At 42.2% G+C, this 26,404-nt stretch overlaps 1 protein-coding gene across 7 annotated transcripts in view; it reads left to right on the top strand.

The window, feature by feature from the left end:
• Positions 1 to 26,404, top strand: part of SRPX (sushi repeat containing protein X-linked) — a 112,237-nt gene that overhangs the window by 70,029 nt on the left and 15,804 nt on the right. For all 7 annotated transcript variants that reach the window (XR_009257075.1, XM_058713338.1, XM_058713340.1 and 4 more), the window contains 4 exons: positions 1,862 to 1,983; positions 2,713 to 2,892; positions 4,451 to 4,584; positions 25,954 to 26,075. Coding sequence is in view for 6 of the 7 variants with exons in the window: in XM_058713338.1 (XP_058569321.1) it covers positions 1,862 to 1,983; positions 2,713 to 2,892; positions 4,451 to 4,584; positions 25,954 to 26,075 (558 nt within the window). In the remaining variant the exon portion in view is untranslated. The remainder of the gene's footprint in view (positions 1 to 1,861; positions 1,984 to 2,712; positions 2,893 to 4,450; positions 4,585 to 25,953; positions 26,076 to 26,404) is intronic.

Here is a 26,404-nt window from a genome sequence, read left to right as displayed (position 1 = left end):
CAACCCCATTCTCCGGGACCAACTGTAGTAATAGTTTGACATACATCCAGAATGCTTTTTCAAATGTATGGTTCCCTTTGGGAAAGTTCAGCTACATGTTGTTCTAGTCTAGCACCTGGGCCTGTCCCCCTGCAGCTGTCTGATTGGTCTTCTTGTTCCCTGGATGCCACTACTTCATGTCAGCACGTTCACATCTGTGCCTTAAAGTTCACGGCCCTGTCAGACCTCCCTACTTGAGTTTCCATCTGCGGACAAAGGATACCTCTGACTTACTGCCTTATGAGCTACACGGCGGGGAAAGCCTTGCTAGAATCCTATCAGGCTCACTGCGCAAGAGGAAATATCTTAAGCAATTATGGGCAATGAGAGAACATCTACTGGGAAGATGTTCAGTCTTCACCCCTAAGCTCGGAAACAAGTGTTTCCTGTGAATTCACTTATTGACTCCTGGTGATGGTTATTTTCATGTCGCAGATGAAATAGAGTCTCTAAGAGGTTAGCGGCCACTCATATTTGAAGTATGATTCCTCTCAGGTTTTTTTAAATGTTTATTGAGGGAGAGAGAGAGAGAGAGAGAGAGAGAACGAGAATGATAACGAGAGAGAACACACAGGGGAGGGGCAGAGAGAGAATCCCAAGCAGGCTCCGCACTGTCAGCATAGAGCCTGATGTGGGGCTTGATCCCAGGAACCGTGAGATCATGGCTTGAGCTGAAATCAAGAGTCAGATGCTTAACTCACTGAGCTACCCAGGCGCCCTGCTCTCAGGTTTATGTGCATTTGAATTGTGCTTCCTGAGGACCTTTGAGCATCTAAGACCCAAAGTGATACATTTCTAATGGTGGGATTTCTGGCACTTTCCTAAGACCCTTCAGTTCACACCTTATGGACAGACACCCTGTCCACCTCTCTGGGAGGCTCTCTTCAGTAGTGACAATGATAATTTCACATATTCATTATTAGCAAATATTCTCATCATTGCTGAGAACTGTAGAGAGAAGGCCAATGAACCATGTATTGGAAAACCAACCAACCTGGCATGTGATCATGCCGCACTTATTGGTATTCTCCTCAGACAGCCAAGAAGAAAGCTACTACAGTCGCCCTAGTTACGTGATCTTGGGTGAGTTCCCTAAACTTTTGATGCCTCAGTTTCCTCATCTGTGAAATGGAGATAATAATACCTATCTCATAAGGTTGTTGTGAGGTTTAATATGTGTAAAAAACCTGGAACTGTGCCTAAAATATGTATATAAGGTTTATGTAAGTACAAAGAACTTATTATTATTACTACACCGGGATAATCAAGGAATCACAATAAAGTTGCCTTTTGCTCACGGAACCTCTCCACTAGGCCAGATAGCAAAAAAAGAGGCAATTCTAGCACCCCCCTGCAGGCCCAAATTTCCAATGACTACTTGGACTATACCCTCAAATGATTTTCCTCACAGAAAATTCCCTCACCCTCTCCAGAGTGAGGCAATTAAGGGTCCCCCTGGAACAAAGGTGGGCCTGGAAGAAGACTTGTGCCCTGGGTTCTCAGCATGCCCCATCATCTGTCCTACCTCCCAGTGAGAAAAATGAATCTAAATTTGCCAGGAACTGGCGACTTCCTTGTTCTGGTCTCAAACTGCTCTTCCAAAGCAGAATAAAGCTCAGGAAGTTCTGTTCTTCAAGAAATCTTTGTTCTAGTCGGATTGGCCTAATGGCTCTCCCTCAGTGTCTCCACATCCAGGGCAGAGTGGGTGCTGAACACGTGCCCGTAATGATCATCGTGGATCCTTGGGCCCACAGTGGCCTAGTTGTTGTTAGGCCCTTAATGATCGTCTTTGGTGTTTCTGGTTTTTTTCCCCTTCTTTAAGTGTTATTCTAAAAGGCCTCCCACCAGGCTCAAACTTTCCAGAAGGAGACCACAAGATCCAGTACACAGTCTATGACAGAGCTGAGAACAAGGGCGTTTGCAAATTTCGAGTTAAAGTAAGAGGTAAGAATACTGCTTATTGGCTTTTTCCTCTCTTTACAGGAGCAAAGGGAAGTAGGCCCTCAAGCAAGAACCCTTTATGAACTCCTGCTGCCATAGAGATACTTGCCAGCTTTGGATTAGCCTCTGATGACGAGGCTAGGGGAAGGGGGCCATCTTAATGGCTGAATTTCAGAATACAACTCTGGATGAGGTTCAGTGCCGGCAGATTATTTATGAGGTCGGAGGGAGCAGTGAGCCAGTGTCACATGAGCCCACAGCTGGCTGTCCCAGAAGAATCTTATTTTGATGACTTTTTCATCCCCGGGCTTGAGTGACCAGCTAAAGCCTCTAAGTCCTTCTATGAAGGAGGTTAGGAGCCCCCTAGCTTGGGCCATCAGGAATCCATGTTCTTGGTGTTCCAGAACCTTTGTTCTCCCTGAAAAAAATATTTTTAAGATTTATTTTATGCCTCATGGCTCGGGCAGCTAATTCCTAACCATCTTTATTCTTTATTCTTTTGGGTTCAACCTCCTCATGTATAGCACAGGGACTAAACCAGTTGATCTCGGTGGTCTCATTGGTATGAATGGTAAACATTCCAAGGCCCACCCACTGGCCAGATAGTCATATGTGCCCCCTCACTCATTCACAGGCCAGTAGAGGAGCTTGACTGCAAGACTGCCGCCTTCCCTGGTTACTCTGTGGAGGGTAGCTCAGCACTGAGCCTCCTCTGGCCTTGTGTCCCTACAGTCCGCCGCTGTGGCAAACTCAACGCCCCAGAGAACGGTTACGTGAAGTGCTCCAGCGATGGCGATAATTACGGGGCCACCTGTGAGTTCTCCTGCATCGGTGGCTATGAGCTACAGGGTAGTCCTGCCCGAGTCTGTCAGTCCAACCTGGCCTGGTCTGGCACGGAGCCCACCTGTGCAGGTATGAATACAGCCCTCTACCCAGCCAGCGGCAGAACCCGAAGACCCTTGGGTTCTGGATTCCAGTACAGGGAGCGAGGACTTCATTCTGTACACTTTGAAAGGTTCAGCGCCATCCCTCTTTATCTGAGGAGGGAAAATGGTCCCTGAATCTGGGGCAGCTCATCTCATCCACCTTCCTCCTTTGCCTCTGTCCGTCTCCTGATTTCTCTCTCATGCCCTCCAAGGAAGAAGCTGGAGGTGGGAACCCAGGGCCTGCCATTAGTGACTTTGCAAATTAGCAGAGTCCGCTTTAGGTACCCTTAGCCTTCCCTTCTACAAATGTGAGGGTCTTTTTTTGGCAAAGCCAGGATACTACTGCGTATGGACAGTATAATGCCTGCTTTGCAGCGCTGGCTTGAAAGTCACACAGACCATGGGCATTCAGGATGTTTCCTCCTCAGGTCAAATGAGGAAGACCATACCTTACCTACTACTTGAGTTGTCGTAAGGAGTAAATGAGGTCATCCATTGAACAGTGGACTAGAGCAGTGCCTGTCACAGGGTAAGGGCTCAATGCATGTCCGCTCTTATTACCGAGGAACACAGATTGGGCTGGGTAATGATAATGGTGTGAAATTTGGACTAGCCAGAAGATTCTGGGCATATCTTTTATTTATATACTCCACTTCTCCCCCCCACCCCGCATTTCCTGGTACTTTCTCATCTTTATGCTTCCTTTTAAACCCCAGCCATTCAGAGTTGGGTGAGAGAGAGACACATGTAGACCATCAGCTAAATTCCCAGTGTTCTTCAGTTTCATACGTTAAGGTACAAATAACTTCCTGAGGCAGGGAGAGTAATGCCCATCCTCCAAAGATGTTCCACAGCCTAATCCCTAGAATCTGTGACTATATTACCTGTAATAATATATTACCTGCATCTATTACCTGAATAATATATTACCCAAATATATTACCTAGGACCTGTGAATATAAAGGGGACTTTGCAGAGGTAATCAAGGATTTTGAGATGGGGAGGGTAGCTTGGATTTTCCAGGTGGGCCCAGTGTAGTCACAAGGGTCCTCATAAGGGGGAGGCAGAGAAAACGATGGAAGCAGAAGGTGGAGAGGAGAAAGAGGTGAAGATAGCACGCTGCTGACTTCCAAGATGCAAGAACGGCCATGAGCCTGGAAATGAAGGTGGCCTCTAGATGCTGGGAAAGGCAAGGATACAGGTTCTTCCCTAGAGCACCGGGGGGAATGCAGGCCTGGCAACCCTTTGACTTTAGCCCAGTGAAACTGATTTGAAACTCCTGATTGCCAGGACTGGAGGAGAATTTGGTGGGTTAAGCCCCTACAGTTATGGTGCTCTGGGATAGCTGTAAGAAAAAAACTGATATACTTCCCCATTCCCCAACCCCGTGCTTCTTGGGACCATCTCCCACATGAACCACTTACAGGTGAAATTTTATCTTGGGGTTTACTTCTTGATGCATACACTTCTGTAGGTTATCACAGGCTAGGTTGAGCCAGAGCAAGCAGAGACTTTCTCACGCATCTGGCCATTTCTCATTCCAGCCATGAATGTCAACGTGGGTGTCAGAACAGCAGCGGCACTTCTGGACCAGTTTTATGAGAAAAGGAGACTCCTCATTGTGTCCACACCCACAGCCCGGAACCTTCTATACAGGCTGCAGTTGGGAATGCTGCAGGTGAGTCCTTGCAGCAGGGCAAAGGTGAGGGGGAGACCTCTCACAGGAAGGGCTCAGTGATTTCATTAAAAGCAAAGGCCAGATTCAGTGCCTCATCTAGTTACCACGAACTTCAGGAACTGGCACTTTCGAGCTATCTCCATTCATTTCTGGGTCTGGGGCATAACCTGCTTAACCTGGACTCCCAGAGCTAACCCACTTGTTTTCCAACTAAAAAGGTTTGTCTTCGCTAGTAAGCCTCATTCACCTGCCATCCAGAATAGTTGTCTTTGTTGAACCTGTCCAGGATATGCCTATGCTGGAGGCCATCATTCAGTTGTTTGCCCAAAAGGAATGAGGGGAGTCCAGGAGCCCTCAGGCCCCAGATCCTGCTCCAGGGAGCTTCCCCAAGTCTCTTAGAGTTCCTCAGAGAATGATGGCTCTCTTTAAGAACAGTGGTTCTCAAAGTGTGGTCTGTGGACCAGCAGCATCCGCATCGCTTGGGAGCTTGTTAGAGATACAAATTCTCCCCCATCGCAGACCTACTGGGTCTAATCTACATTTTAACAAGACCTCCAGGTGATTCCTAAGCAACTGAAAGTTTGAGGTACACTTTTCTAGCAATGTGCCTTTCTCCGTGATGTAAATTTTGTAGCTACAAAATGAGGCAAGCAGGGTCTTCTGAAAACAAACAAACAAACAAACAAACCAAAAACCAGAAACAGAAAAGGATAGAAGTAGATCTTGCTCGATGTTGTCCAGAAGCTGCTATGCAACAAGAATGGCCAACCTGACTGAATGCTCAAGAGGCAGAATGTTATGCTGGGTCATGGACAATGGTGCTTCACGTTTTTGTTTTTGTTTTCATTTTATTTATTTTTATTTTTTTTTTCAATATATGAAGTTTATTGTCAAAATGGTTTCCATACAACACCCAGTGCTCATCCCAAAAGGTGCCCTCCTCAATACCCATCACCCACCCCCCCCATCAACCCTCAGTTTGTTCTCAGTTTTTAAGAGTCTCTTATGCTTTGGCTCTCTCCCACTCTAACCTCTTTTTTTTTTTTTTTCCTTCCCCTCCCCCATGGGTTTCTGTTACGTTTCTCAGGATCCACATAAGAGTGAAACCATATGGTATCTGTCTTTCTCTGTATGGCTTATTTCACTTAGCATCACACTCTCCAGTTCCATCCACGTGGCTACAAAGGGCATTCTGTTTTTGTTTTTTAATTTCATCTATTACAGTGAATAAGACTAAGTATTTCAAACAATCTTGGTTTAATCAAAAGCTACAGTTTTACGTCTCATTTCAGCATTAATGCAATGATAATGATAAGTCTTTCTTCCTTTTCCCCCGTGTACTTTTAGGGCTTCATGTAAACTCTGAAGAATCGTGCAAAATGTTTTAGGCTCCTTTGACAGGAACTCAACTCATTACATCTTTATTCCCAATCCCTACCACCTTACTTCCATCTTTGGAACCTTTTGTCCCAGCTAGGGACTCGCTCTCAGGGATCACCAGCCTACATGGCTCCACTGTGTGGGAAGCTGGCCTTGCAGGCTACATTACATGAGCATACATTTCCTGACTCGTTAGTTTCATAGAAAAATGAATAAGCCGGACAACTTGCTTTTCCTCTACGTTGGCAAACTATGGCTTTTGCGAGTGAAATTTGGTTGGAACGCCACCACCCTCATTCATTGGTGCATTGTCTGTGGCTGCTTTTGCACTCCAGTGGCATAGCTGTGTAGTTAGGACAGAGACCATCCAGCCCCGTGAAGTCCAAAATATTTACTATCTGGCCCTTTACCAAAAACTGTTTGCTGACCCCTGTCTGAGTCTATCTCATCCTTTCAGATACTTGCTAAATTACTGATGAAATAGTTGTGATGCCAGCAGGCAGGGTCCAAGGACCCAGAGAGGCCGTCCCTTAGGACCAGCCAATCGGGCCCCAGTCTGGAAATTAAGTAGGAGCCAGCAGGAGGTGAAAGTGAAGTTTACTGAAGGTATAGAAAGCGTGTAGGTACAGAGCGTCTGGGAGACTCAGAAAGGAAAGGAGAGAGTGTCCCATCTTTGTTCCGGGTCTGGGGCTTATACTGAGGATCGTGGTCTGGTGCACGTGCCCTCTCAGGCATCCAGGAACCGGTCAGAACAAAGACGAGGGCCCAGGTGTGAGTCTTTGGAGCCAGGAGATCTTGACATCGAGATATCTAGCGCTGGTGGTCTGGCATATGCCTATGATGGCTTCCTCTGGTCAGTCTCACCTGGTCCTTCCTTAAATGTTATCTGTTCGAAAGAAGTCATTAATTTCTTGTCCCTTAGGAGGAGGACATACACTATTTGCATTATAACATATGTGTAAAGCGGGGATGCAAGAATAGCAAGAATGGAAGCAGGAAGAGGAGCAAAAAGCAGATTTTTAGAGAGTCCTTCAGTTTGCCTGTCTCGGTTGGACAAGATATTTGGTGTCAAGGTCCTCATGTGTGACCCCCATGACATATTTACATTGGCATTTTAACCAGAGCTTTCAAGGAAAGGTTTGATTGAGATAGGTGGTTCAGTTACAGTAATAAATCTATGTATTTTTATACTTTTTACCAATTCTGTTACCTTATAGAGAGTTGTTTCAGTGCAGTGGTATTGTAGTAAAATGCTTGGTGTTGTAATGACTCAGGAGTTTAAATTTTCTTTCCCCATTTAGCCAGATTCATCTTACGTTACTTTCATCTTCCCTGTTGCCATTGCTGTTCCTGATGTGACCTCCGGGCACATGGTTGAGGGCCACATTCCTGAAGCTCTTGCCAAGGGCCATCTTAGAGGATTGGAACTTGCTTTTCTTTCTCTGCCTCTTTTTTAATGTTTATTTATTTTTGAGAGAGAAAGAGTGTGAGCGGGAGAGGGGCAGAGAGAGAAGGAGACACAGAATCCGAAGCAGGCTCCAGGCTTTAGGCTCTGAGCTGTCAGCACAGAGCCCGATGCGGGGCTCAAACCCACGAACCATGAGATCATGACCTGAGCTAAAGTCAGATGCTCAACTGACTGAGCCACCTAGACGCCCCTGGGATTTTCTATATATAGTCTCATGTCATCTGCCAATAGTGAGAATTTTGGATGTCTTTTATTTCTTTTTGTTGTCTGATTGCTGTGGCTAGGACTTCCAGTAGTATATGTTGAATAAAAGTGGTGATAGTGGACATACTTCTCTTATTCCTGATCTTTTAAAAAAAATTTTTTTTAATGTTTATTTATTTTGAGAGAGAGAGATACAGCATGAGCTGGGGAGGGGCAGAGAGAGAAGGAGATACAGAATCGGAAGCAGGCTCCAGGCTCTGAGCTGTCAGCACAGAGCCCGACACGGGGCTTGAACTCACGGACCCCGAGATCATGACCTGAGCTGAAGTTGGACACTTAACTGACTGAGCCACCTAGGCGCCCCCTCTTACTCCTCATCTTAAGGCAAAAGCTCTGTTTTTCACCATTGACGATGATGTTAGCTGTGGGTTTTTCATATATGGCCCAGGGGCACCTGGGGGACTCAGTCGATTAAGCATCCAACTCTTGATCTCATCTTAGGTCTTGATCTCACGGTCATGAGTTCAAGCCCCGCATTGGACTCTATGCTGAAGGCGTGAAGCCTACTTACAAAAAAAAAAAAAAAATTAGACTACAGAAAAACAGTATTTTCATATATGGCCTGTATAATGTTGAAGTATGTTCCCTCTAAACCTACTTTGTTGAAGGTTTTTATCATGAATGGATGTTGTACTTTGTCAAAATGCTTTTTCTTGATCTGTGGAGATAATCATATGGTTTTTATCCTTTCTCTTATTGATGTATCACATTGATTTGTGAATACTGAGCCATCTTTGCATTGCAGAAATAAATCCCACTTGATCATGGTGAATACTTTTTTTAATGTATCCTTGGATTTTGGTTTGCTAATAATCCGTTGAGAATTTTTGCATCTCTGTTCATCAAAGATATTGGCCTGTAGTTCTTCTTTTGTGGTGTCTTTATCCGGTTTAGGTATCAGGGTAATGCTGTCCTCATAGAATGATTTTGGAAGCTTTCCCACCGCTTTTATTTTTTGGAATATTTTGAGAAGAATATGTATCAACTCTTCTTTAAATGTTTGATAGGATTCAACTGTGAAGCCAACTGGTTCTGGACTTGTTTCCTGGGAGTTTTTTGATTACTGATTCAATTTCATTGCTGGTAATCAGGCTGTTCCAATTTTCTATTTCTTCTTGATTCAGTTTTAGGAGGTTACATGTTTCTAGGAATGTATCCATTTCTTCTAGGCTATCCAATTTGTTGGCATATAGTTTTTCATAATATTCTCTTAATAATTATTTGTTTTTCTGTGGTGTTGGTTGTTATTTCTCCTCCATGATTTTTGCTTTTCAGTGCTCTTTTTTTCTTTTTTTGATTAGTCTGGCTAAAGGTTTATAAATTTTGTTAATCTTCTCAAGAAATGAGCTTCTGGTTTCATTGATCTGTTCTGTTGGGGGTTTTTAGGTTGTATTTCATTTATTTCTGCTCCAGTCTTTATTATTTCCTTCCTTTTACTGGTTTTGGGTGGGTTTTTTTCTGGTTCCACCCACTCCTTTGGGTGTTTTTTTTTTTTTTTTTTTTTCTGTAAGATTAGGTTGTTTGAGATTTTTCATGCTTCTTGAGGTAAGCCTGTATTGCTAATAGACTTCCCTGTTGGAATGGCTTTTGCTGCATCACAAAGACTTTGGACCACTGTGTTTTCATTTTCATTTGTCACCATTTATATTGTGATTTCCTCTTTGATTTCTTCCTTGAGCCATTCATTGTTTAGTAGCATGTCATTTAACCTCCATGTATTTGTTTCTTTCCAGATTCTTTCTTTTCTTATAGTTGATTTCAAGTTTAATAATGTTGTGGTGAGAAAAGATGCATGGTATGACCTCAGTCTTTTCGAATTTGTGAGACTTTGTTGTGGCCAAACATGAGATCTGTTCTGGAGATTGTTCCATGTGCACTTGAAAAGAATATGTATTCTCCTGTTTCGGGATATAAAGTTCTGAATATATCTGTTAAATTCATCTGGTCCAATGTGTCATTTAAAACCACTATTGTCTTGTTGATTTTCTGTTTGATTGAATTGGCCATTGATGTAATGAGATGTGAAAGCCCCCTACCATTATTGTATTCCTATTGGTTACTTCCCTTATGTTTCCTATTAGCTGCTTTATGTATTTGAGTGCTTTCATGTTGGGTGCATAAATATTTACAGTTGTTATATCTTCTTGTTGGCTTCTCCCCATTTACAATTACATAGTTCCCATCTTTGTCTCTTGTTACAGTCTTTGTTTTTAATGTCTATTTTGTCTGATACAAGTATTGATACCATGGCTTTCTTTTCACTTCCATCTGTGTGATCAATATTTCTCCATCCTTTCACTTTCTTTTTTTTAAAGTTTATTTTTGAGAGAGAGAGTGAGGGAGGGGCAGAGAGAGAGAGAGAGAGAGAGAGAGAGAGAGAGAGAATCCCAAGCAGGCTCCGCGCTGTCAGCACAGAGCCTGATGTGGGGCTCGAACTCACGAACCATGAGATCATGACCTGAGCCAAAATCAAGAGTCAGTTGCCTAACTGACTGAGCCACCCAGGTGCCCTCCATCCCTTCACTTTGAATATGCATGTGTCAGGTCGCCTGGGTGGCTCAGTCGGTTAAGCGTCCGACTTCGGCCCAGGTCGTGATCTCACGGTCCATGGGTTCGAGCCCCGCGTCGGGCTCTGTGCTGACAGCTTAGAGCCTGGAGCCTGTTTCAGATTCTGTGTCTCCCTCTTTCTCTGACCCTCCCCTGTTCATGCTCCCTCTCTGTCTCAAAAATAAATAAATGTTAAGAAAAAATTTTTAAAAAATATGCATGTGTCTTTAGGTCTGAAGTGAGTCTCTTGTAGGCAGCATATAGCTGGGTCCTGTTTTGTTTTTTTTTTTTTTATCCATTCCATCACCATACATCTCTTTTGATTAGAGTGTTTAGTCAATTTATATTCAAAGTTGTTATTGATACATTTGTACTTATGCCATTTTGTTACTTGTTTCATGGTTGTTTTTGTCTTTCTTCTGTTTCTTCCCTTGTTCTCTTTTCTCATAAGTTGGCTTTCTTTAGTGATAGACTTGGATTCCTTTCCCTTTATTTTTGCATATGTATTACTGTTCTTTTTAATTGTGGTTACTTTGGGTTTATATGTAACCTCTATGCATTTTAAGTTGATGTTTGAGTTTGAGACCATTCTAAAATCACTAAATTTTTACTCTTCTCTGCTCCCAGGTTTAGGTATGTGATGTCAAACTTTACACCCTTTTATTTTGTGAATCCCTTGACTGATTTAAACAAATTTTTTTTAATTTATTTTTTGAGACAGACACAGAGCAGCAGGGCAGAGAGAAAGGGACAGAGAGAATCCCAAGCAGGCTCCACACTGTCAGTACAGAGCCCGATGCAGGGCTCAAACTCATGAACTGTGAGATCATGACCTGAGCTGAAACCAAGAGTCAGACGCTTAACCGACCGAGCCACCCAGGTGCCCCCTTTGACTGATTTTTATAGATATAATTATTTTTACTACTTTTTTGCTTCATACTTTTCTTATTCTTGATTATGGTCTTTCCTTTTTCCACTCAAAGAATCCCCTTTAACATTTCTTGTAAGGCTAGTTTAGTGGTGACGAATTCCTTTAACTTTTGTTTGTCCAGGAACCTCTTTATCTCTCCTTCTATGCTGAATGATAGCCTTGCTGGATAGAGCATTCTTGGCTGTAGGTTTTTCACTTTTAGCACTTTGAATATATTGTGCCACTCCCTTCTGGCCTGCAAGCATTCTGCTAAAAAATCAGCTGATGACCTTATGGGGTTTCCCTTGTGTGTAACTGTTTTTGCTGCTTTTTGTCATTTTAATTACTCTGTTTCTTGTTGTGGACTTTCTTGGGTTGATTTTGCTGGGGGTTCTCTGTGCCTCCTGGACCTGGATTCTGTTGCCTTTCCCAGATTCAGGATGTTTTCAGCTGTTATTCTTTCAAATAATTTTTCTGCCCCCTTTTCTGTCTCCTCTTTCTCTGGAATCCCTGTAATGCAAATGTTATTATGCTTGATGATGTAACTGAGTTCCCTTAATCTATTTTCATTTTTTACTGTTCTTTTTTCTCTATTCTATTCAGCTTGATTGCTTTTCATTACTGTGTCCTCCAGGTTGATGATCTGCTCTTCTGATTCCTCTAGTCTACTATTTATTCCATGTAGAATATCGTTAGTTACAGTTAAGTTCATCTCTGATTGGTTCTTTTTTATGTTTTCTCTCTCTTTATTGAGGGTCTCACTGAGGTTCTCCACTCCTTTTTCAAGTCTAGGTGAGTATCTTTATGACCATTACTTTAAATTCTCTGTCAGACATAATACTTATCTCCATTTATTTTAGCGCTCTTGCTATGCTTTTGTTTTCCTGTTCTTTCATTTAGGACATATTCCACTGTCTCCTCGTTTTGCCTCTCTGTGTGTTACAAAAGTGGGATATAGTTCCTTCTCTTCCTTTAGTGCCCTGCAGTGCAATGTACCGTGTTCACCAGAACCGGTTTGTCCTTTGTGGACAGGACTCGGTCCCTGTGTTTTTTGTGAGCCAGTCCAGGGCTGCCTTGGACCTGAGTTGGGTCAGACCAGACATTTGCCAGAACTGCAGGAGCACCGAACTGCAGGGTGCTCTCTCTGTGTTGTACCCTGAGAAGTTTTCATTGGCGGGCGGTGCCTGTAGTCAGTCAAGATGTCTGCTCCCAGCCTACTGCTGGGGCTGAAGTTAAACTGGTGTGTGTGGTTTTCTTCCCCTCTCCCTGGGGCAGGAGACACTTTGACATGGTGCTTGCCCCTGTTGGGGTTGCTTGCACACTGCTGTACTTGGGGCACCACTTTGGATGGACTCCTGCCAAGGGTGTGTTGGAGGGGGTGGGGCCACAGGAGAATATCGGGCAAGAAGGGAGGTGCACAGTGCCAGCAAGGTGCCAGGGCAAGATAGCAAGATAGATGAAGAGTGTTAGTGCTGCACTGGTTCCTGCAGGTGTTGGTGTATCTGGGCTGGAGGGCTTGGGTGGGAAATGGGGCCCTCCAACTCTTTTGTTCTTGGAGAAGTCTGTCAAAAATCCCTGCCCCTCCAGCACATGCGCTGAGCTTAGGAAACAAATCTTTTCCCTGTATACCCCAGGCATTTTTCGAACTGCTGCTTTTCTGCTGTATCTCAGCAGGGCTTTTTGTTGCGCTGTCTTTTAAAAAAAATTTTTTAATGTTAATTTATTCTTGAGAGAGAGAGAGAGAGAGAGAGAGAGAGAGAGTTGGGGGGGGGAGGGGCAGAAGTAGGGAGACACAGAATCTGAAGCAGGCTCCAGGTTCTGAGCTGTCAGCACAAAGCCCGATGCAGGACTCAAACTCTAACTCATGAACCTCAAGATCATGACCTGAGCCGAAGTCAGAAGCTTAACCAACTGAGCCACCCAGGCTCCCCTGTTGTGCTGCCTTTTTAAGGGTGGGGACTCAGTTTCCTGTAGCCTTCACATCTGAGCCCACTGTTTCAAAGTTCCATGTGTTGAGCCCCACTGTAAGGATTCACAGAGTTGACCCCTGTGCTTTTCAAACCAAATATTCTGGGGACTCATCTTCCCAGTGCTGGTCCCCCATGCCTGGAGTACCTGTTGTGGGGTCTGTTACTCTCCCCTTTCCACACCCACAGCATTCCTCCTTCCCATGGACAGTCCCACCAGTCAGTTTGTCTCCTGATTGCATCTCTACCCTTCCTAGCCTCTTTGCTGTGGCCTCTTTCCTATATTTAGCTGTGGAGAGCCTGTTGTGCCAGTCTCTGGGTCATTTTCTGGTTGTTTTCATGATCTAAGTGTTATCTAGGTATATACATGGGATGCGGTGAGCCTAGGATCCTCCTATCCTGCCATCTTCCTGAAAACTTTTTGCTTTTCTTTTGATGTCAAATTCAGACTATTATCACCAAAACCTATGTCAAGGAGCTTATTGCCTTTTTTTTAAGCCCTAGGATATTTATGGTTTCAGGTTTTACATTAAGTGTTTAACCCAATTGATTTTATTTTTGTATATGGTATAAGATAGTAGTCCAGTTTTCCCAAGACCATTTATTGAAGAGACCATCCTTTCCTTTCCCTATTTTATACTCTTGGCTCCTTTGTCATAAATTAGACCATATATGTATGAGTTTATTTTGGGATCTATATTCTGTTCCATTGATCTATGTGTTTTTATGCCAATACCATACTGTTTTGTTTACTATAGCTTTGTAATATAGTTTAAAATCAGGAATCATGATGCCTCCAACTTGGTTCTCAAAGTTGCTTTTGGTTTTCAGGATCTTTTGTAATTTTGTACAAATGTTAGCATTGTTTGATATATTTCTATGAAAAATGGCTTTTGAATTCTGATAGAGATTTCACTGAATCTGCAGATTGCTTTGGATAGTATGGACATGTTAACAGTATTAATTCTTCCAGTTCTTGAAGATGGAATATATTTCTATTTGTGTGTCTTTTTCAGTTTCTTTCATCAATGTCTTATGGTTTTCAGTGTACAGGTTTTGACTTCCTTGGTTAAGTTTATTCCTAAATTTATTCCTTGGAAAACAATTGGGATTGTTTTCTTAATTTCTCTCTCTGATAGTTTGCTATTAGTGTACAAAAAGGCAAAAGATTTTTGTATGTTGATTTTATATCCTTTAACTTTACTGAATTCATTTATTAGTTCTAACAGTATTTTGGTGGAGTCTAGGATTTTCCATATGTGTCATCTGCAAATAGTAAGTTTTACTTCCTTTCTAATTTGGGTGGCTTTTATTTCTTTTTCTTGTCTAATTGCTCTGGGAAGGACTTCGAGTACTATGTTGAATGAAAGTGGTGAGAATGGGCATCCTTATCTTGTTCCTGATCTTAGAGGAAAAGCTCTCAGCTTTTCACCATTGAGTGTGATGTTCAATGTAGGCTTGTCATATACGGCATTTACTATTTTGTTTCCCCTATAACCACTCTGCTGAGAGTTTTTATCCTAAATGGATATTGAATTTTGTCAAATGCTTTCTCTGTATCTATTGAGAGGATCATATAATTTTTATCCTTCATTTTGTTAACATATTATATCACATTGATTGGCAGATGTTGAACCATCTTTGCATCCCTGAAATGATGTTGGCATATGATTCTTTTAATGTATTGTTGAAATACAATACATTATAGGTTCGCTGATGTTTTGATGAGGATTTTTGAATCTATGTTCATCAGGGATATTGACCTGTAATTTTTTTCCTATGGTGGCCTTATCTGATTTTGGTATAAGGGAAATGCTAGCCTCATAAAATAAGTTTAGAAATGTTCCCTCCTGTTCTAAATAATAGGAATCCATGATAGCTGCTCTTCCAGTTTTGTGGAGGAAGAATTTATTAATTATAAGGGAAAAGGAATGTAAGGAAATAAACAATTATAGTAAACTTAGGGAGAGAGGTACAGAGAAGAACAAAGAAGGCTTGACATATCGAATCAGGTACTTACAACATCCAACTTTCTGGCTGGGGAAGCCCTGCTGAACAGCCTGACTGGAGTCCCAGCTGACGGTCCTGGGTGAAGCGTCCTCCCCACTGGTGAGACTTCCAACCAGCTCTTCCTGCCAGGGCAATATATACACTACCTGTGTGTCATTTATGGTTAGTCGTTAAGTTTGTCCAAGCGCAGTCCCGAGCGAGCTGGGTTTTGTTTTGTTTTTTTCTGTTTCTCTTATCATACCTCACAATCTTAGGAGTCTGGGAATCTGCATATACCTCTTCCCTCCCCGATCCATTCCAGGAGGCCAGCCTGGTCTGACTCAAGGAGGAAGATGAGGCACATTAATTCCTCTTGGCATCAGGAACAGAAGAGCCAGTTCTGATCCCGAGGCCAGATATGGAGTACAAGCCAATTAAGCCCCTGTGATTGTATATGTGCAGCTCTGGGCAGAAATGGATGCCAAGTCACATAAACAACTTCTATACAGAACACTTGCTCTTCTGTTCTTTGTTGTTGTTGTTGTTGTTGTTGTTGTTGTTGTTGTTTTGGAAGCACTTGAGAAGGATCTGTATTTTCTTTGAATTTTGGGGGAGAATTCACAAGTGAAGCTGTGTGGTCCTGGTCTTTGGTTTGTTGGGAGGTTTTTGATTAACAGTTCAGTATCCTTACTAAGTAATAGGTCTCTTTAGATTTTCTATTTCTTCATGATTCAATCTTAGAAGGTTGTATGACTCTAGGAATTTATCCATCTCTTCTAGGTTGTCAAGATTCTCGATGTGTAATTATTCAGAGTAGCCTCTTACTGTCCTTTGTGTATCTGTGTTATCAGTTGTAATGTTTCCTCTTTGATTTCTCAGTTTGAGTCCTCTTTTTTTCTTTGTGAGTCTAGCTAACGGTTTGTGAATTTTATCTTCAAGGAACCAACTCTTATATTCATTGATCTTTTGTATTGGCTTTTTAGTCTCTATTTCATTTCTTCTAACTTTGGGCTTTTCCTTTTTCTAGATCCTGCAGGTGTAAGGTTAGGTTGTTTTATTGAGCATTTTCTTGCTTCTTGAGATAGGCATTTATCACTCCGGACTTCTCTGAGAGGACTGCTTTTAGCTGCATCACATACTTTCTGGTACATTGTATTTCCATTTTCATTTGTCTCGGTATTTTTTCAGATTGCTCTTTTGACTTGCTGACCATTGCTTGTTCAGTGGCCTACTGTTTAATCTTCAATATTTGTGAATTTTCCAGTTTTCTTATAATTGATTTCTAGTTTCATACCACTGTGGTCTGAAAAAATATTTGATACGATTTCAGTCTTCTTAAATGCATTAAATGTTTTATGGCCTAACATATGATCTATCCTGGAGAATGTTCCACGTGTCCTTGAGAAGAATGTATTCAGTTGCTTGTGTATGGATTGTTCTATATATATCTGTTAAGTCCATCTGATCTAACATGTAGTTTAAGGCCAGTGGCTCCTTATTAATTTTCTCTCTGGATGATCTATGCATTGTTGTAAGTGGAGCATTAAAAAGTGTCCTGTTACCAGGGGCACCTGGGTGGCTCAGTTGGTTGAGCATCCAACTTTGGCTCAGGTCATCATCTCATGGTTGGTGGGTTCGAGCCCCGTGTCAGGCTCTTTGCTGACAGCTCTGAGCCTGGAGCCTGCTTTGGATTCGGTGTCTCCTTCTCTCTCTCTCTCTCTGCCCCTCCCCTGCTTGTGTGCTTGCTTGCTCTCTCAAAAATAAATAAACAAGGGGCGCCTGGGTGGCGCAGTCGGTTAAGCGTCCGACTTCAGCCAGGTCACGATCTCACGGTCTGAGTTCGAGCCCCGCGTCAGGCTCTGGGCTGATGGCTCGGAGCCTGGAGCCTGCTTCCGATTCTGTGTCTCCCTCTCTCTCTGCCCCTCCCCCGTTCATGCTCTGTCTCTCTCTGTCTCAAAAATAAATAAACGTTAAAAAAAATTTAAAAAAATAAAAAAATAAAAAAAAAAAATAAATAAATAAACAAAAAAAAATCCTTAAAAAATTTAAAAAGAAGTGTCCTATTATTGTACTGCTGTTTCTCTCTTTAGGTGTGTTAACATTTGGTTTATATATTTAGTTGCTTCTATGTTGTGTCCATAAAGATTCACAAATGTTATATCCTTTTGTTGGATTGATCCCTTTATCATTGTGTTCACTGTATGATACCCTTCTTTGTCTCTTATTAGAGTCTTTGTTTTAAAGTCAGTTTTGTCTGATGTAACTATAGTTACCCCAGCTCTCTTTTGGTTACCATTTGTAAGGAGTATGTTTTCTTAACCGTTTACTTTCAGTCTGTGTGTGTCCTTACATCTGAAGCGAGTGTCTTATAGGAAGCATATATATGAGTCTTGGTTGTTTTTTCTTTTTTTTTAATTTTTTAATGTTTGTCTCTGAGAGAGCGAGCAAGCATGAGTGGGGGAGGGGCAGAGAGAGAGAGGAGACACAGAATCCGAAGCAGGCTCCAGGCTCTGGACCATCAGCACAGAGCCTGACACGGGGCTTGAACTCACGAACCGTGAGATCATGACCTGAGCCAAAATTGGACACTTAACCAACTGAGCCACCCAGACACCCTTGTTTTTTTTATATATACATACATTCAGCTACTTTATGTCTTCTGATGGGAGAATTGTTTTTAATTTTTTTAATGTTTATTTTTGAGAGTGAGAGAGACAGAGTGTGAGCAGGGGAGGAGCAGAGAGGGAGACACAGACTCTGAAGCAGGCTCCAGGCTCTGAGCTGTCAGCACAGAGCCTCATACGGGGCTTGAACTCACAAACCATGAGATCATGACCTGAGCCGAAGTCAGATGCTCGACTGACTGAGCCACCCAGGTGCCCCTGATGGGAGAATTTAATACATTTACCTTGAAAGTCGTTATTGACAGATATGTACTTATTGTCATTTTCTTAATTTATGGCTATGTTTTTTAAAATATTTTTTAAAGAGAGGGAGAGCACGAACTGGAAGGGGCAGAGAGAGAGATGGAGACAGAGGATCTGACGCAGGCTCTGCACTGTCAGCATAGAGCCGGATGTGGAGTTCAAACTCACACACCATGATGAGATCATGACCTGAGCCAAAGCTGGACGCTTAATCAACTGAGCCACCTAGGCGCCCAAATTTCTGGCTGTTTTGTACTACCTGGGTTTCCTTACTTCATCTCTCGCTCTTTTATTTGTAGTTTGATGACTTTAGTAGTATGCTTAGATTCCTTTCTCATTATATTATGTTTCTTTTTTTAAAAAAAATTTTTAACCTTTATTTATTCTTGAGACAGAGAGAGACAGAGCATGAACCAGGGAGGGTCAGGGAGAGGGAGACACAGAATCTGAAACAGGCTCCAGGCTCTGAGCTGTCAGCACAGAGCCTGACGTGATGCTTGAACTCACGGACTGCGAGATCACGACCTGAGCCGAAGTGGGCCGCTTAACCGACTGAGCCACCCAGGCGCCCCTCATTATATTATGTTTCTACCATAGGTTTTTGCTTTGTGGCTACCATGAGGCTTACACATAACTTTTAACAGCCTATTTTAAGGTGATTAGACCTCAAGTTTGAATCCATTCTAAAGCTCTGCATTTCTTCTCTTTCCTTCATTTTATGTTTTTGATGTCATAATGCACATCTTTTTATCTTATGTATCCCTTAACTAATTATTGTAAAGTTATCTTTAGTACTCTTTTAACTTTGATACTAGCTTTATGTGATCAACCCACTACCTTTACTATATATTTATTTTTAGCAGTGAGTCTTTTATATGTTTTTTTTTTTTGTTATGAATTAGTGCCCTTTCATTTCAACTCAAAGAAGTCCCCTTTAGTAGTTTTTTTAAGGCTAGTTTAGTGGTGATGAGCTCTTTAACTTTTGCTCATCTGTAAAAATCTTTATCTCTCTTTAAATTCTGCACGAAAACTTTTACTGGGTAGAGTATTCTTGGTTGGAAGTTTGTTTTTTTTTTTCCCTTCAGCACTTGGAATGTGTTTTGCCACTCCCTCTGTCCTGAAAAGTTTCTGCTGAAAAATCTGAAGGGGGCTCGTGGGGACTCCCTTGAACTTAACAAGATGTTTTTCTTTTGCTGCCTTAAGAGTCTCTCCTTGACTTTGACATTTGAATTTTTAATTATGCTGTGTCTTGATATGTGGGCCTCTTTGGGTTTCTCTTAGACTCTCTGTGCTTCCTATATCTGGATAGTTGTCTGCTTCCTTACTTGGGTTAGAGAAGTTGTTAGCCATTAATTCATCAATAAGTTTTCTGCCCCTTTCTGTTTCTCTTCTCACTTCCAGGACTCCTTCAAGGTGAATGTTTCTCCAATTGACGTCCCACAAGTCAGTTAAGCTATCTTCACTGTTTCCATTCGTTTTTGTTTTTATTGCTGTAATTGTGTCCCACTGCTTTGTGTGTGAGCTCACTGATCCTTCTGCATCTAGTCTGCTATTGAACCACTCTGATGTGTCTTTCGGTTCATTTAGTGTATTCTTTAGCACTGTGACTTCTCTAATATTGTATTCTATTTTTTAGCTGTGGGTTGAAGTTCTCACTGTGTTCATTCATTCTTCTCCCAAGTTCAGTAAGCACCTTTATGACTATTACTTTGAACTGCTTATAAGGTAAATTACATATCTCCATCATTTCATTGAGTGTTTTAAATTTAACTTACTCCTTGAGAATCCACTGTATGCCAATGTCACATTCTCTTTTCTCTGGATCTTTTTCCCCTAGTTATATTTACATATAATTGACCTACATCCTTGTATGAGTTTAAGGTGTACAGCAAAATCGTTTGACTTACATATATTGTGAAATGACCACCACAGTAAGTTTAGTTAGCCTCCATCAGCTCATGAATAAAAAATGGAGGGTTGGGTGAGTGGCTCAGTCAGTAGAGCATCCCGACTCTTGATTTCAGCTCAGGTCATGATCCCAAGGATGTGGGATGGACCCCCGTGTCAGGGTATGTGGTGATCGTGTAGCCTGCTTGAGATTCTCATTCTCTCTCCCTCCCTCCCTCCCTCCCTCTCTCTCTCCTCCCCACCCCTGCTCATGCATGCTCCCCCCCCCACCCCTCTCCCCCCTCCCCTGCTCATGCATGCTCACTCTCTCAGTATAAATTAAATAAATATATAATAGAATGGAAAGCAAAAAAAGAAAAAATTTTTCCTTGTGATTTGAATGCTTAGGTTTTACTCTCAACAACTTTCTTATATATCGTACAGCAGGTGCTAACTATACTTATCATGTTGCAGGTTACATCTCTAGCATGTATTTATCTTCTAACTGGAAATCTCCACCTTTTGACCACGTTTCTCCAATTCCCCATCCCTCCAACTCTCACCCCTGATAACCACAAATTTGAATTTGATAATAGATTTTTCTGTCAGTTTTCTTTTTTCTTTCTTTTTCTTTCTTTCTTTCTTTCTTTTTTGCATTTCACATAGAAATCAGATTGTACAGTATTTGTCTTTCTCTATTTTATCTAGGACAATGCCCTAGATTATTCAGGGTCCATTTGTGGTGTTGCAAATGGGAAGGTTTCATTCTTTTTGGCTGAATAATCTTTCATTGTCTGTGTATCTCCCATTTTGTTTGTACATTCATCCACCAGTGGACATTGAGGTTGTTTCTGTATCTTGGCTACTGTGAATAATTCTGCAATGAACACCTTTTGAGTTAGTGTTTTTGTTTTCTTTGGCTAAATATCTAGAAGTAGAATTGCTGTATCATATGGAGGTTCTATTTTTAATTTGGGGGGTAATCTCCATACTATTTTCCATGGTGACTGCACCAATTTACATTCCCAACAGTGCACAAGGATTCTCTTTTCTTCACATCATACCAGGATTTGTTATGGCATTCTAACAGGAGTGAGGATATCTCATTACGGTTTGGATTTGCATTTCCCTGATAATTACTGATGTTGAGCATCTTTTCATGTACTTTTTGACCTTTCGTGTGTCTTCTTTGTAGAAATTTCTATTCAGATATTTCCCATTTTTAATGAGATTGTGGGTTTTTTGAGTTGTTTTGGTTTGGTTTTGCTACTGAGTTGTAGGAGTTCTTTATATATGTTGGATTGTAACCCCTTAGGTATATGGCTTACAAATATTTTTCCCAGTCTGTAGATTGTCTTTTCCCTTCTTTTTATTGTTTTTATTGCTGTGCAGAAGCTTTTTAGTCTGACGCAGTCCTACTTGTTTTTTATTCTGTTGCTTGTGCTTTAAGTGCATATCCAAAAAGTCAATGCCAAGATCCATGTCAAGGAGCCTTTTCCTTAATTTTCCTTCTAGGAATTTCATGGTTTCAGGTCTTATGTTTAAGTCTTTAATCCATGCCAAGTTAATTTTTGCAAGTGGTATAAGATAAGGGTCTAATTTCATTCTTTTACATATGAATATTCAATTTTCCCCAGCACCATTTATTGATGAGACTGTCTTTTCTCCATTGAGTATTCTTGCATCTCTTGTCAAATATTAGTTGACTATATATACTTGGGTTTACTTCTGGGCACTTGAGTCTGTTTCATTGATCTACATGTCTGTTTTTATTTTTTTTTTAATTTTTTAAGGTTTATTTATTTTTGGGAGAGAGAGAGAGAGAGAGAGAATGAGCGGGGGAGAGGCAGAGAGAGAAGGAGACACAGAATCCAAAGCAGGCACCAGGCCACGAGCCATCAGCACAGAGCCTGATGCGAGGCTCAAACCCAGGAGCTGTGAGATCATGACCTGAGCTGAAGTCAGACACCCAACCGACTGAGCCACCCAGGCGCCCCTACATGTCTGTTTTTATAGCAGAACCATCGTGTTTTGATTCTGCAGCTGCTTTGTAGTATAGCTTGAAATCAAGAAGTGTTAATACTTCCCGCTTTGTTCCTCTTTCTCAGGATTGCTTTGGATATTTGGGGTCTTTTGTGATTCTATAGAAGTTTTAGGATTTTTTTTCTACTTCTGTTAAAACAATGCCATTGCAATTTTGATGGTGATTGCATTGAATCTATAGATGGCTTTTGGTAGTATGCACATTTAAACATTTAATTGTGTTTTATTTCTTTCATCATTGCCTTGATGAAAATAAGTTCTGAGTAGAGATCTTTTACCTCCTTGGTTCTTTATTCCTATGTGTTTTACTGTTTTTGATGCTATTGTAAATGGGGTTGTTTTAGTACTTTTTTAGATAATTCATTGTTAGTTTATGGAAATGCTAATTTTCTAAGTTAATTTTCTATATTGTAACTTTATTGATTACATTGATTATATCTAACATTTTTCTGGTGGAATCTTTAGGCTTTCTTATATGTAAAGTCATGTCACCTTCAAACAGAGAAAATTTTACTTCCTTTCCAATTCTGATGCCTTTTCTTTCTTTCTATTGCCTGATAGCTCTAGTAAGTTCTTCCAGTACCAGTTGAATAGGAGTAGTGAGAACAGGCACCTTTGTTTTCTTTGTTATCAGGAAAAAAGCTTTCAACATTTAACCATTTGGTGTGAAATCAGATTTGGGCTTTATTATGTTGTGGTACATTCATTCTATACCTAATTTGTTAAGAGTTTTTATCATGAGCAGATGTTAAATTTTATCCAGTCATTTTTCTGTATCTATTGACTTTCTTCTTTTCATCTGATATATTACATTGGTTGATTCACATAAGTTGAAAATTCTTGCATCTCAGGAATAAATCCCACTTGATCTTTGTTGAATTCTTACTTTGTTCATGCATTGCTGCCCTAATTATGCTTCCAATGTGCTGCTTAATTTAGTTTGATAATATTTTATTGAAAATTTTTGCATTTGTATTCATCAGGGATGTTGGTCTGTAGTTTTGTGGTAGTATCTTTTTCTGGCTTTGGTATCAGAGTAATGGTGGCCTAATAAAATGAAATTGGAAGTATTCCTTACTTTTCAGTTTTTTGGAAGAGTCTGAGAAGGATTGGTTTTAATTCTTCTTTAAAGCTTCACCCGTGAAGCCATCATGTCCTGGGCGTTCTTGTAGTTCACTACACTTTCAGAAAATTATTCTGAATTCTCTGACAGTTCATAGATTTCCATATCCTTAGGATCAGTTATTAGAGTTTTATTAGTTCCCTTTGGTGGTGTCCTTTATTGGTTTCCTTTGGTGGTTCTTCACAATCCTTGATTTCTTATGTTGGGATGTATACATTTAAGTGTTCTCTTCCAGACTTTGCAGGTTCACTGTGGCTGAGACCATTCCTTAGCAATAAGCCCAGTTTTGGTTTTTTGGACATGTCTGCTGATAATGTCCTTGGGCAGGTGGGGCCTGTTGTTAGGGTCTATTTTGGGGCAAGGCAACTGTTTGAGTTCTAGGGTCAGTGGTTGGGGGTGGGGTGTGTGCGCCACTGCTGAGAATATTGGGAAAAGTCTGCTGGCTTGGTTCCCTGTCCAAGTGAAGCTGTAGGATGGACTTCACCATTGCCTGGAATCCCTGGTCAGGCTTATTAGTTAGGACCAGATACTATACTCGGCAGTAGTGGGGGGCTGTGAGTTATCTTCGCTGTTCTGGTGGGGCAACAGGACAGAACCCAGGGCTTGCACAGCTCACTGTGGACCTGAATCAGAAAAGAGTGTGCACTGAATATCGCAGTCAGGTGAGGCTACCAGTTTTGCTCTGTAGACAGGGAAAGCCATGGGCAGCACTCTCTGTTCAAGTGCCACTCTAAGCAGGGTTGTTAACTAGGCTATGCAGCATCCCTTAAGCTGCGGTAAGGTTCCCTGGTTGGGCAGTCTGAAGACTGTATTCAGCAATAAGTGGGGCTACAAATCAGTGGGCTATGCACTAGTTTCCCTGCTTGGGTACAGTGGGAACAGCAGCTCTGAGGCCACTAATGCTCTTTATTTTTGGTCTTGACTCAAGCCGACACAAGCTTCAAGCTCCATGGCTGAACAGGGCTACTGTGTGTGTTCTGGGGACAATCGGCTCTTACCATCCACCTCCCAGCTCTGGAGTTGCTGGGTTATGTAGTGTCCTGGCATTCTTACCAATCTTCCCTATTAGACGGGGGTAGAAGCCATACTCCGTAGCTGGTGGGGCCATGACTCATGCTCCTGCCTGGGCAAGACTAGGAGGGTTCACTTATGGCAACTCCCAAAGTTTCCCAAACAGGCTTTCTGTTCAGGAGTGGCTGTGAGCCTTCATCCATAGTAAGTGGGGCAAGGAGTTCCCCTGCCTGGGCATAGCAGAGAAAACCAAGAGAGAGAAAGGGGGGGGTGGTGCACGTGAGAGCACAAAGATGGTGTGTACTGGCCTATGTTCTAGAGCATCCCTTTAGGGCTCTAGGTGTGTGCCAAACCTGAATCTACCCCTTTAGCCAAAGATCCCAGACAGATGGGCTTCTTTCATAGAAATCCTGGGATTGTACTTCATTCTACTGTCCGTGAAGTACCCTAGGGGCGATAACCTGCCAAGAACTGTCTGATTGTCACAGTTCCCTAGGACCCAGGAACGTAAGCCTTCCCAGCCACCAGAGCCAGGCCATCAAGGGGCATCCTGTGAGTAGCAGCGATAAAAACCAGGGCACCAACATGAAAACTGGGGCACTGGATACTTACAGAGCTCTACGCCAAGAGATGCTGTCACTCTGGAATGTGGGAGAGGGAGAACGTGAAGAGACAGGGCCTGCCCTCCAAGTTCTCTGGAAAGGTTGACAGTCTGCCCTTAGAGGTATATTTATTTGAAAGCCCACCCTTCAGGCTGCAGCTATGATCATAAACTCACAGGCCTCTTCCACAGAATGACTGAGCTCCTGGATCTGTTACCTCTTGCTGAGCCCTGAGGGTGCTGGCTGTTTAAGAACTCTCTCTCCTTTGGCTCTGGTCCTGTGGGACTGCTAGTGCGAGCCTCACTAGACACCACAGCTGGGTGTTATAGAGGTTTGCCCCGGCAGCAGCCATAAAAGTCAGGTTACCAGACAAGGGAATAAGCTCCTTTCCGGAAGATCCCAGTGAGGTGGAATGAGGCAGAGGGAGAGCACAAAGATTGCACCCACTAGTGTCCATTCCCTGAGAGTCCCTCTGTAGGGCCTCAGATGTAGGCCCTTAGATGCCAAACCAGAAGCCTGCCCTTTAGGCCAAACCTCCTGGACAAGCAGATGGTTCTTTTTCTCAGAAAGGCCACAGGTGTCTTTCAGTCTGCCATCTGTCCTGTGCTGTAGGAGGTGTGGTTCACCAGTAACCATCTCTCCAATTGTTATGGTTCCTTGGGACCCAGGAATGCAAGCCCCCACCCCCTACCCTCCACCTCTAGAATCCAGTGATCAAAGGGTGTCCTATGAGAAGCAGGCATAAAAATCAGGTCACTAGATGTAAAAACTAGGGCACCAGATGAAGATTGAAACCTTTTATTACTGTGTGTTTTCTTTCTGTGTTTGGGCATGAGGAGTTTAGGGCAAGGGCATGGATGGTGGGGGGAGCAAGGCAGATAAGGGGACTCTGGAAGTACTCTTCTCTCCTTGAAAATACAAATAAGAATCCTCTGGGGCTGGTTTTGGATACTTCCTGGGATGTTAGGCTCATGCAAATTCACACCCCACCTGGAAATACGCAGATTGCCATCTTGCTTACATTTTCAAAATCTTATGGCCAAGCCATTTCTGAATGATTTCTCTAGGAGAGTATTTATAGGTTTTGTAACCACTAGTTGAACCAACATTTCTCACCTGTTTTCAAGACCATTGGAGTAGGCAAATCAACTTCCCAAAACAGAACGGTGCTGGTTCTGTCAGTCTGTAGTTTGACATGGGAGTCTCTTTCTTGAGTTAGCTCATGCCTTTCCTGTTGGGTTTTTTTTCCAGCAAGCACAGTGTGGCCTGGATCTTCGACACATCACCGTGGTCGAGCTGGTAGGTGTGTTCCCGACCCTCATCGGCAGGATAGGAGCAAAGATTATGCCTCCAGCCCTAGCTCTGCAGCTCAGGTAGGCGGAAGTTCTGTCCTTAAATTGTATCCCCTATGAAGGTACTTTTTTTAGATCAGGTTCCCTGATTTCTTGCTATTTGGTATTGATTCCAAGTAACCTTCAGTGTTTAATTGCTTTTAGTCTGAGAGCTCTATAACCATGCTAATTGGCATGGTGCTGCTTGTCCAAATATATCATGCCGTGGGTAATTTCCAGTGTTCTCTTCTTGTCCCTTTTAACCAGGTGTCTTTGTTTTGTTTTTCTTTCTGCTTGGGGGGTTGGGGGGTGGGATGGAAAGGGAAGAGCCTGAAAAAATGGACCTATGCAATCCTTTGTGTTATTAGGAA

This window comes from Neofelis nebulosa, chromosome X (assembly GCF_028018385.1).
Source record: "Neofelis nebulosa isolate mNeoNeb1 chromosome X, mNeoNeb1.pri, whole genome shotgun sequence".
Lineage (NCBI taxonomy): Eukaryota > Metazoa > Chordata > Mammalia > Carnivora > Felidae > Neofelis > Neofelis nebulosa.
The sequence above is the reverse complement of the archived record's forward strand: the minus strand, read 5'-3'. Positions and strand labels throughout refer to the sequence as shown.